This window comes from Acanthochromis polyacanthus, chromosome 21 (genome assembly GCF_021347895.1).
Source record: "Acanthochromis polyacanthus isolate Apoly-LR-REF ecotype Palm Island chromosome 21, KAUST_Apoly_ChrSc, whole genome shotgun sequence".
In the NCBI taxonomy this organism is placed as follows: domain Eukaryota; kingdom Metazoa; phylum Chordata; class Actinopteri; family Pomacentridae; genus Acanthochromis; species Acanthochromis polyacanthus.
In genome coordinates this window covers 4,208,820-4,220,579 of record NC_067133.1, presented here as the reverse complement: position 1 = coordinate 4,220,579, position 11,760 = coordinate 4,208,820, and the positions used below count along the sequence as shown (strand labels likewise).

At 37.8% G+C, this 11,760-nt stretch overlaps 1 protein-coding gene across 1 annotated transcript; it reads left to right on the top strand.

Moving 5' to 3' along the window:
* Nucleotides 1-5,154: 5,154 nt before the first annotated feature.
* Nucleotides 5,155-6,892, top strand: LOC110953114 (pleckstrin homology domain-containing family F member 1-like). The gene is made up of 2 exons (XM_022196961.2): nucleotides 5,155-5,543; nucleotides 6,032-6,892. The coding sequence occupies exons 1-2, from the start codon at nucleotides 5,300-5,302 to the stop codon at nucleotides 6,589-6,591; spliced, it is 804 nt and encodes a 267-aa protein (XP_022052653.1). The 5' UTR covers nucleotides 5,155-5,299; the 3' UTR covers nucleotides 6,592-6,892.
* The last annotated feature ends 4,868 nt before the right edge of the window (nucleotides 6,893-11,760 follow it).

The following is an 11,760-nucleotide window of genomic DNA, read 5'->3' as shown; positions in this document are numbered from 1 at the left end:
CTTTTGGTCACCAGTTCTGTCGTCAGATGAGATGAAAAGGGAGTTATTTGGACACAGAGACGCAGCTTTGTTTAGTTTCAAGACTTTTATTTATCATGAACTCAATTCTACGTAGTATAATGCGCAGTGAAATGCATTGTGCACCTCCTCCAAAATAAAACACAAAGACAAAAGAATAAAAGCACACACGAAATATGTAAATATACATAAATATACACTCATATATACACATACCTATACATATATATGGTGAAAGAAAGGGAAAATATTAAACCCTTCAATAAATCAAAATAATTTGGCATAACTTACTGTATGACTGAAACTGCTTTGACAAGTTTTGGCCACTTGATGTCCCCGTCGAACGTGAATATGTCAGATCACAGAAGTTACACAACAGCTGTTTGAACATGCCAAAAAGGGAAACCACTGGTTACATCTATAACAATGTAGTGTATTTTAAAATCTGCTCACATCCACTGTCTTTACCATAAAAGAACAAATGCAGTGAAGAAAACAGCACAATATTTACAAAAAATGGAAAGCAAAGTACAAGTAGCTCAAAGTTATGCAAAAACGGCAGAGCTTTAGTTCAAAGGTAAAAGAATCTTCCTACCAGCTGCTCTGAATGTCGTTAATGAACATTTTCTATCTAAGCAACAAGTAATAAGAGTAATTTCAGATTTTTGGGGGTTGTAGGGGTTAAGTTAAGTTAAGGTCCTCATGGCTCCACATGGAAAACCACTGCCAAAAAAACTGAACAAAAATATCATGACCAACAAAGGTAAGTTAACTAGGTTAAGTTAAGAGTTAGAAAAAAATCTAAAAAAGTTATGATTAAATGCTCTTTATGATTTCTGGCTGCTCAGAAATTGATAATACCACTGCGCCTTGTTTATGTGCCTGTTTACGAGCTAAACTGTTACTTTATATTATCAGTCGCTCGTTCAGACTCTGCTCTGTTCAAGTAATTCCTTTCGCAAGTAAAATTTTGCTTTGACTTGAGAGACAACTCTGAGTGATAACTTGGAGAAGTCAGGACTCCACAGAAGAATTTTCCTGATGTTAAGGCTTGTCTAGTCTAGTCAAGTTAAATCTTAACTTAACACTTTATTAATCCCACATTGGAGAAACTTGCAACGTTACAGCAGCAAAGAGAGTGCAGACATTTGAGAAATGAAGTATAAAATATGAATAAGTACGAAAAAATAACATCATTGCACAGATTTTGGTGGAGTAAGAATAATGGTTACATTTATATAGTGCTTTTCAAGACACTCAAAGCGCTTTACAGTGAATCCATTATTCATACACTCACACATTCTCACTCTGGTGGTAGGCTACATTTGTAGCCACAGCTGCCCTGGGGCAGACTGACAAAAGTGTGGCTGCTAATCTGCACCTCCGGCCCCTCCGATCACCACCAGCATGAGAACACTGTCTTGCCCAAGGACACAACAGCACACGACTAGGCGAGAGCGGGAATCAAACCACTGACCCTTCAATCATTGGACGACCCGCTCTACCACCTGAGCCACAGCCGCCCCTAGAGTACTATTATTGCACAGATTTAATGTTGTCTGTATTGAACAGATTGTGTTTAAAGACTAAGGGAATAGCGTGTATTCTTGTGTATGTCATAAAATAAATATTGTAAATGGTTTTTAAAGTGCAAAATGATCATCATTCTCATGGTATTTTCTGTGCCTATATATTCATATTTCACATACAGATACAAGTATTCAATCTTATCTATCTCTCAGGTAGAATAGGATGAGGGTTTTACTTTAAAATACAAGCCCCGCAGTAGGAACTCAATGCAACAAAAGTCAGTAGACCTTTTACGACTGAGATTGAGTCTGTTTTCCAAAATAAAGGGGGGCTTGAGTTACTACTCAGTAGAAATGGTGCACACATTTCCAGAGAGATGTTTCTGCTGTTTTTAAGATGCATTTCTTTCAGCTGATCTTTGGTGGAGGGTTTATGTCATCACCTTTCTCTTTAAAATGCTCTAAAGGTGATCTTCTGGATTCGAGTCACTCAGTCACTAACAATGTTCCCACAACATTAGCAAACATTGAAAAAACAAATCCAATACTCAAAAAAGGTTTTAAGGATATTTATCAGTTCAGATAATGCTCCTATGAGGTTAAAAGTTAACTAAGATGCAACATTTTGACTGCAGCGTTTGGAGGATGTTTGAAGGATGTTATGTGACAAAAGGATCTAACAAAGGAAGTCTGTCCTGATCAGGTTCACACCAAACATGCTATGTCCCATATGAGCCGGACAGATTTATTTTGAGCTCGTCTGACTAAAGAATGTGGTCCCAGTGTGCTTCCTCTTACGGTTTTTAGCCAATTCTGAACAGCAAGTGAGAGGTTTTTTGTTCCAGGGTGCTGTTCAAAGAGGCTGATGTTAGACAATGTCATTCAATATGTCTGAGCTGTTACATCACCTTTGATTAACACTCATAACCCCTGTGCCAAGCTTGAAGCAGCCAGACGTTTTTCAGAGTTAGATCATCCAAATATCACACTGCCTGTGATGTAATGTAAAGAAGACGGCCACTGTGGCTCGGATTAGTGGTACTATGGCTTGTTTTGTACCTCCTGATTACTGCTTCAACTGTGTTTCCATTAAGTTTTTGTCAGTGATGACGTCTTTTTCAATTTTTTCTTTCTTTTTTGGCAGTGTTTTTCCATGTGGAGCTATGAGGCAAACATGCAGAGAGACACAGCCCATTGGTACAAAAGGTTTCATGGTTGGGCTAATTGGAAATCAGTTTTTGTTTTTGATTGTTTATAGGAAGGAATGCTCTACTGTTCCACTTAGAAATGAGATACAGTTTAGAACCATTTGACATTTAACCCTTGCATTGTCCTGCAGGTCAAAATTGACCCGTTTTAAAGTTTAAATATGTGGAAAAAAATAAATATTTTTACAGTAAAACTTCTGATGTCCACATTTTCAACATTTTTGGGGAAAAAAAAAGACATGTTAAAATGTTTCTTAAGAACATTCACAAAAAAATCAACCAAAATCCAGCGAATTTCGCTGGATTTTGGTTGATTTTTTTGTGAATGTTTTTAAAGGAAGTATTAGAAGTTTTACTGATATATATGTAATCACTTTAGATATTTTTCGGATTTTTTTTGGAAGATTTTTCACTCATTTTTTGAAAATATTTACAAGAATTTTCTTTCCAAAATTGGGGGATTTTTTTTTTAATTAAAACTTTTAAGGGAAACTTTTAAGAAATGATTGGAATTTTCTTCCTGAAGGTTTTGCAAATTTTCTGGAATTTGAGGATTTTTTTTTTTTGGCTGAATTTTTGGATTTTTTTCAGAAAACAAAATAATATTTTTTTGGTGCCTGTAAATGAGGACAACAATACTGCACAGGGGTGTACTTCCATCTGCTGTGCACAATTTATTTCATACAGCCAATATTTTTTGTTGTTGTTCTTTTTTCTTTATCATATTAAATAATAAACTGGCCAAGCTTTATTTCACACTGACTGTATGCATCCATCTACTGCAGTTTACTGAATTTACTGGCAACTCTGAATGTTTTTTCCTCATCCGAAGGTGGCGGAAATGCGGGAGCGTCTTTCCCCTGCCTTCTGGAGTTTCCCTTGAATTTCACTGTGCACCTGTTGAAAAATAGAACTGTTCTCCGGAAAGTGTGTTTGATGTAATTGCTGGAAGTTTGTTTGTGCTTGACTGAGTTGGCATCTTTATGTGGGGCGAGAATGAATAGCTTCTTAATGAACTTACTGAGACTCCAGGAAGTGTTGCCAATGTGGCATCTGGGAAACAGCAGGAATTGGCAGCAGAGGACGTGATGATAGAGTTACTCAACCAGTTTCACAAGGCATGATTTTCAAAAAAGTGGCTTTAAAAGTGTAGGTGTTTTCCACATTGTGGGTTGCTTTGCTCCTCCACTTTCACCTGTTGTTTATCCACACACATTTTGTAATGTAGATTGTGAACAAACATCCCATTGTGCACAAATGCATAATATAAAAGTGTGAGATTTTACATTTAAACTTCTTTCTTTTTATCCTCATTACATCATCTTATTGTGCTTTCTCACAGAATTGGTCGTGCACACCTTGGAAAAAAATGAATCCACTTCTCATAGAAAGCATTTGTGTTTTTCCGTCCTGGTAGCGGCTTGGTTCCAAGTAGTGGCAAAGTTGTCCTGTCTGTCAGTGAGACGGAAATATCTCAGCAACCACGAGTTTCTGTGAAACTGTGGATATGTTTGTGTTTTCAGAGTGAATCATACTGACTTTGGTGATGCCATTACTTTGTTTGTTTTACATGGAAGTAGATGGCAAGCTTATCCTAAAGCTCATTTAAACTTGAAAATGAAAATATAATGCCACAATCGATCTGTAATTTTCTACAAATGTGTGTTTATCTGAGTCAAAGTTTTCCTGAAAATGTAATACATCCAATTGTGTTTTCATTTTCAAGTAGTAGTAGTAGTAGAAATAAATAAAAAGAGGACATTTGAAATGTCATCATCAAAGATTTAACATACGGTAGTCTCTTTTGAAAATCGGGTTTTGCATTTGCATACACATATCACTGCGCTATTTTGGAGACAAAAGAAAAAACAAATTCTGTTTCCAATTCTACATATATACATTTGTGGAAAATTATGATTATTACTCCGCAAAGGAACGCAGTGAAGCTATGTGACGATCGACATACGTTTGTCTGTCTGAATCATTTTACTTCTTTAAGATCCAGTGGTAAACACTCCTTTGTTGGCATGTCAGCCTTATCAGTGAGATGTGTCAGTCTGCCAAAGACTTACATCATTCCAATAAACAAGTGTTTCATAACAGCAATAGTGCTGCTTTCCAAATGTATGTTAAATGCAGTCATGCAGCAAAATGCACTTCAAGTGTCAAAAGAGGCAGTTTTCAACTAACTGCAACACTTAACACTTCAGCTGTTCAAACTAAATCTTGCTCATGGTACAGTGGACGAATAAAGTCGTCAACACTGAAGAAAAGCAGCTCAGAACTGTACTTCAACAAACAGACTTTCCTCTGACATCATGTTAGAATTTGTTTGCAACCTTTTAGCTTTTTTTTAAGTAATCGGGTGCAAACAAATGCTGTACCTGCACCTCCTTCTCTTATTTTTGCTCTTGAATAACATGTTTGTCTTTGATGTGAGCTTGGAAAGCCCCACTACGTCACCAGGTAAGAAGGCTTTAAAAAGGCGGCGCTCACAACGGCACTCCAAACCCTGTTCATGCCTCAGGTTATCAAGTTACCACGATGGATAAGCTAACTTTTAAAAAAGAGAACTCTGAGCGTATCCAGATGGTGGAGAATTCGTTTGGCCCATCAGGGGTGCGGTTGTGCAAACCTGATCGGATTCTAATAGGAGAGGGCCGTCTGATCAAGCAGGGTCGCAAGAAGCAGCAGCCCAAGGCCTTCTTTTTGTTTAATGACATCCTGGTGTACGGCAGCATCATCCTGAACGGCCGCTGGCACAAGAAGCAGAAGATCATTCCTTTGGGTAAGAAAGAGCTTTGCTCCTCTTCTGGCAAACAGAACAATTGATTAGACAGACTCAGAAAATGTGCTTTGAAGAGGAAGTGCTGTATATGTAGTTATAATTTTTTCACCGCTGAGAGGGAAATATTAAGCTGAACTAACAAAACTAACTTAGGAAAACAATGTCACAGTTTAAGAGAACGAACAATGCATGAATAAGAGCTAATCCAATACAAGAAAATAAGCTGCTTGTGCACCCAAATCACAGAAAAACAGAAAAATGAAATATTTAAAATAGCATTTCCCAATTAAATCCTCAGTAGTTGTAATTTCACATGGTAATATATATCTGAAAGCCTCTGCCTGCACGTTTAAAATGATCTTTCAGGGTGAGTCAGTACATTTTTACGAAATAAACACCTTGTTGTCAGACTGTCAGGTTCACTGATCTTGTCATAGTGTCTCTATTTTCATGTAGTTATAAATGTTCCATCTTCTCTGTCATTCCAGAGGACATCATGGTGGAGGACATGGAGGACAGTGAGGGATTCATGCACCAGTGGCTGATCCGAACGCCATCCAAGTCCTTCTTTGTGTCCGCCTTTTCAGCGGACGAGAAGCAGGCCTGGCTGGAGCACATCAAGGAATGCCAGTCCAACCTGCTGCAGGACGGCCGCCGACTGGGCTCCAACTTCGCCATGACCTGGATTCCTGACCGTGCCGCCGAGAAGTGCATGCGCTGCTTCAGTAAATTCTCTGCAACCAAACGCCGCCACCACTGCAGAAAGTGCGGCTTTCTGGTCTGCAATTCGTGCTCCAAGGAACGGGTGGTGATACATCACATTCACCGCACCAAACGGCTGAGGATCTGCAGCCTCTGCCACACGGAGAGGTCTCGCCAGAGGGGAAACAGCGCCGAGAGCAACAGCTCAGAGGAGGAGGAGGAGGTGAACGTAATCAACAATGAGGAGGAGGAAGAGGAGCTGCAGAGCCACACTCCCAGCAACTGGCTTGACTCCCGAATGGGCAGCTGGGGGCATAATTTCTCCCCAGAACCAATGCATCAGTAACCACATAAGGACTAGTCCACTATCACGAAAGACTTTTAAATGATTTCAGACCACACTGTTAAAGCAGTGATGAAATCATCAGATGAAATCATTAATAAAAGAGAAGGATGTGTTTTATTTGTGTACATGTTTTGCTGTCATTAGAACTCACTTTTTGTACTGCACACGTTACTGACTCTGTTTATTTTCTCACTGTGATTTGAGCACCTTAGTTGCTATTTATGTATGAAAAAGTATTTGCCCTTCATGTCTGTTCTTTTGCTGCTACATTACCTGTGAACAATAAAACGAAGGTACCGAATCTGTGTCTCTTGTGATGATTTGAGTGTTGGATGCACCAGTTACATTTGTCACTTTGTCTTGTTGTTGTTGTGCGTGCAGGAGGCTGAAACTCAACACATGCTCACACCAAAACAGGTTTTAGGCTCGTGCAAAGTTCAATGAGACTGACGATTGAATTATAAAACCCCATGGCAGCCATTTTATGTCTGCTGTTAATCTTTACGTTTTTAATCTCATAAGTGGCCCTGACACTAATTCAAGCAGTGTATAAATAGGGTAGAATTGACAACTATAGATTGAGTATGTAGTATCTGACCAGATGTGCTGTTAGACATGTGATTCTCATGACTTGAGACAAGTGATATTGGTGTTGCTAGGCATGTGCTATATGTCAGAATGGAGTGTATCTTCTTGTTGAAAGAACTCAGTGTTGTATTAGTAGTTCCTGTGTCTAGGGAATTATCCTATGGATTTCGCCACAGGGTTTATCAATGAGGCGCTTGTTTTTTGGTCTTCTGATACAAATCACATGTTGTGACAATGGTTCCACTTGTTTAAAACATATAAAAGTGACCTCCGTTTACTGTTCGGAGAGATTCATTTGGCCGGATTCTCCCAGACAGTCTCTCTGTCTGATCGATGCTGTTCTTCCTTATAATAAACTTATTATTAAGCAAGTCAGTGTCACGGATTTTTCTCCTTCACCTGCACATCACGGACATCAGAGAGAAACCACGACAAGTTACATGTTGATAAGGTGCATAAGCTTCTTCTGAACAGGCACTCAACAGTTACAGTAGTAATTTGGCTGTCAGAGTATAAAGCATTTGAAATATCTGGAGGCTACTGGGGGTTGTTTTTCTTTTCTTTTTCGTTCACCCTGCTCTTAACCTCAGCATCCGTTTAACTGTTTACAAGTAACAAACTAAAAGATGCATAAAGAAAAAGTTAGTAAAATAATAACAACATTACATTAGCGTTTAAAACCTGAAAAAAAGCAAATGAATAAACTATGACAAGAACAGTTGGAAGTAAACTAAGATAACATCTGGAACCTGAAATACCGTAAGCTAAGAATAAGTCCAGCTCCACATTGTTTTGCGTGTATTTCTGGGTTGAAGGTGCACAACGAGTAAAACTGGATTTTCAAAGCTCGATAACCACAGCTGGCAGCTGTTTTCAAGTCATTTGAGCCTGTATGGTGTGAGTCCACATTAAATGACATTACTGAAGTAACATAAGGCGGTAAAATTAAGGTAAAGTGCCTGATAAATAAATGCAATCCAGTGTCTGGGAGACTTCACAGAGAATGAGGACCACCCAACCGCAGCATACAGCTCACAGTGATGAGTATTTTAATTATCACAAATACAAAAAAACATCTTATTGAATAGTGATAAACAGTTTCCAAGGGCTTAAGTTGACTAGAATGTATTTAAATTCCCTGTACGGCCAGTGATAAATCCTTACAATGTGCAGATCTATGAAGTTCCAACCTCTCTTTCCACTACTTGCTGCAGATGTACAAACCCTGGCAAAAATCATGGAATCACCAGTCTTGGAGGATGTTCATTCAGTTGTTTAACCCTCCTGTTGTTTTCATTTACGGGCACTAAAAGGTATCGTTTCCTTGTCTGAAAAAAATCCCAAAATTCAGCAAAAATAATTCCCCCAATTTCTGAAAATGTGTAAAACCTTCTGGAAGAAAATTCCAATGATTCCTTAAAAGTTTTAGTTTTAAAAAAAATCCCCCAAATTTGGCAAGAAAGTTCTTGTAAACATTTTCTAAAAATGAGTAAAAATCTTGCAAAAAAATCCTAAAAGTATCTAAAGTGATTACATAAATATCAGTAAAATTTCTAATATTTTATTTAAGTACATTCACAAAAAATCAACCAAAATCCAGTGAATTGTGAATGTTCTTAAAGAAGCATTTTTTTTTACTTTTCATTTTTTCCTCCAAAAAATGACCAAAAATGTCTCTTTTGTTTTGATTCATGTGTTGTGTGATGTTTGTCATTTTGTGTCTCATTTGTGTTGTGTTGTTTCCTAAAAATGTTGAAAATGTGGACATCAGAAGTTTCACTGTGAAACACACACACACACACACACACACACACACACACACACACACACACACACACACATTTTCAAACTTTAAAACAGCTCAGTTTGACAACACAAGGGTTAATTTTGTTGAAAAAAAAAAAGCAAATTGCAGACGTGCCACAAAACTAAAGTCATTTAAAATGGCAAGTTTCTGGCTTTAAGAAACACTAAAAGAAATCAAGAAAAAATGTGGTAGTCAGGACCAATTGCTTTTTAGTTCAAGCAGAGGAAAAAAATATGGAATCATTCAATTCTGAGGAAAAAGTTATGGAATCATGAAAAGAAACTAATAAAAAAACACTACAACATACCACTAGTACTTTGTTGCACTGCCTCTGACTTTAATAACAGCTTGCAGTCTCTGAGGCATGGACTTAACAGTGACAAACAGCTCTTTATCAGTCTGCCTCCAACTTTCTCTGAGCACAGCAGCTCAACTATGGCACGGCGCTACACAACAGAGCAAAGGAACCATACGTGTTCAGAAAAAGACTCTGAGGAAGAATAGTAACAGAAAGAGTCCCTCCCTGCAGGTTGACAGGATTGGTACTTTAGATTTATGAGACCCCAGAAGTCTGAATCAAGGTTTTTCAGACAGCTTCAAGGTGTAAAAGCTCAGCCATGGTGTTGATGGCTTATTTCACTCATGATATATCTTCCAATATATAAAAGACATCAAACGGACGTGTTAACAAAACAGGAAAAAAGGATTTTCTTAGCAGGTGACATGAGTAACATTGATCATCTTGATACAATGCAATGTTCAAACTTTGGGTGTACAGCCTAGCCAACTAAGAACTGCTTCAGAGATTTTGAAACAGGTAATATTTTTACATTGCTCTTCTGTTAATATTTCCCCATTTTACATACAGCATATCTCACAGATACTCTATGCTGGTGTTTGGGGATAATATTTGATCATGTGTGATTATACTGTTCAAAAGTTTGAGATCATTTAGAAATGTCCTTATTTTCAAAAGAAAAACATTTTTTTAATGAAGAATACATTAAATGAATCAGAAATACAGTCCAGACATTGTTAATGTGGTAAATGACTATTTTAGCTGGAAAATTTTAATGCAATATCTCCATAGGGGTACAGAGGAACATTTCCATCACTCCTGTGTTCTAATGCTACATTGTGTTAGATAATGGTGTTGAAAGGCTAACTGATGATTTAAAAAACCCTTGTGCAATTTTGTTTGCATATGAATAAAAGTGTGAGTTTTCATGGAAACGACAATATTGTTTTTCACCTGTATGTTTGACCACTTCGGGTTTTTTCCCCTTTTCTTTCAGTATCTGATGCTGATATATGAAATAAGTTGCTTTAAAACATTTAAAATTGATATTAAAAATGTTGTTCTAACTAGAGTGCAGCAAAAGGAGAGTTAATCTTCTACTTCCAAAGAATTATATTTCATATTTTTAGAACAGTTTTGTTCTTTATATAGTGTTAAAAGCAGACTTTTTGCATTAGAGCTGCATTAAAAATCATTGTTGTAAATGTACACCACCATTCAAAAGTTTGGGGGTCACTTAGAAATGTCCTTGTTTTTGAAGGAAAAGCAGTTTTTTTTCGATGAACATACCATTAAATTAATCAAAAATACAATTTTGACATTGATAATATGGTAAATGACTATTCCAGCTGGAAATTTTTAATGGAATATCTCCATAGGGGTACAGAGGAACATTTCCAGCAACCATCACTCCTGTGTTCTAATGCTACATTGTGATAGCTAATGGTGTTGAAAGACGAATTGTTGATTAGAAAACCCTTGTGCATTTATGTTAGCACATGGATAAAAGTGTGAGTTTTCATGAAAAGCATGAAATTGTCTGAGTGACCCCAAACCTTCGAACGGTAGTGTATTTAGCAAACTCTAAGATATGATGTTTGTGTGCTTCTGTTGACCTGCATGTTGGTGTGCCCGGTGGAGAGATGGCAGAAATAAGGGGTTTTCTACCTGAGGCGGCTTGTGCCAGTAAGAGTGAAGGCGGTGGAAGTGGCTTGCCATTACCGTAAAAAGCTATTGGAAATTTCTCAACTATGTCAACAGAGCAAACTGGGGCATCTCCTGAGGCGAAAAGTCCAGAATCTCAAGCATCATTTCCCCACCTTCAGTTACTGCTCGAGCTTTTAATGATAGCCAGTTGTCTGAGGTAAACACACAGGCATTACAGCGGTTTTGAGTGCATTGTTACTGTATAAACAGGTGGTGGCAGCGACAAATCTTGTCAAAACACAGTGCAGGTGAATCGCGTCTTTGAATATGGTGTCAAACCGGTTTGTCGTCTTCACACACGGAACAAGGAAATGCGGCCTTCTTTTCTTGTCAGTAAATCACAGAAATGCTCAGTGCACTGTTAATCAATCTCGCTTTTATTCTTTACTCGTTCATTCATTCATGGATTAAGTTTGCCATCATTTTGTTTCTTTAATCATTCTGGTTACTCATGTGTGATGCATTTAGATGTGGATCGCTGATCAGGAACAACAGTTGGCACTGAAGAGACGGTGATACTGAAAAAAGTACCATGAGGCACCTTCTATACAGGATTAATAGCAATACTCACCTGATGCCATTGTGCAGTTATCTAAAAACATACAAAAAGCAGAATGTGTTGTGTTGTTGTCTGCACCTACTTTTTAGATCTAGATCTAGATCTAGATAGACAATCATGTGCAGTAGATGGATGCACGTGGACCAAGGAAAGTTTTAGCAAGCAATGCCCTCTGAATATGAATTTAGCAAAGTCATCATCCACACTGGG

What these genes read in the sequence shown, in the direction of transcription:
- LOC110953114 (XM_022196961.2), top strand. Translation starts at nt 5,300, where the DNA reads ATGGATAAGCTAACTTTTAAAAAAGAGAACTCTGAGCGTATCCAGATG. An exon ending in GCAGAAGATCATTCCTTTGG is followed by an intron (nt 5,544 to 6,031) that starts GTAAGAAAGAGC and finishes CTGTCATTCCAG; the next exon opens with AGGACATCATGGTGGAGGAC.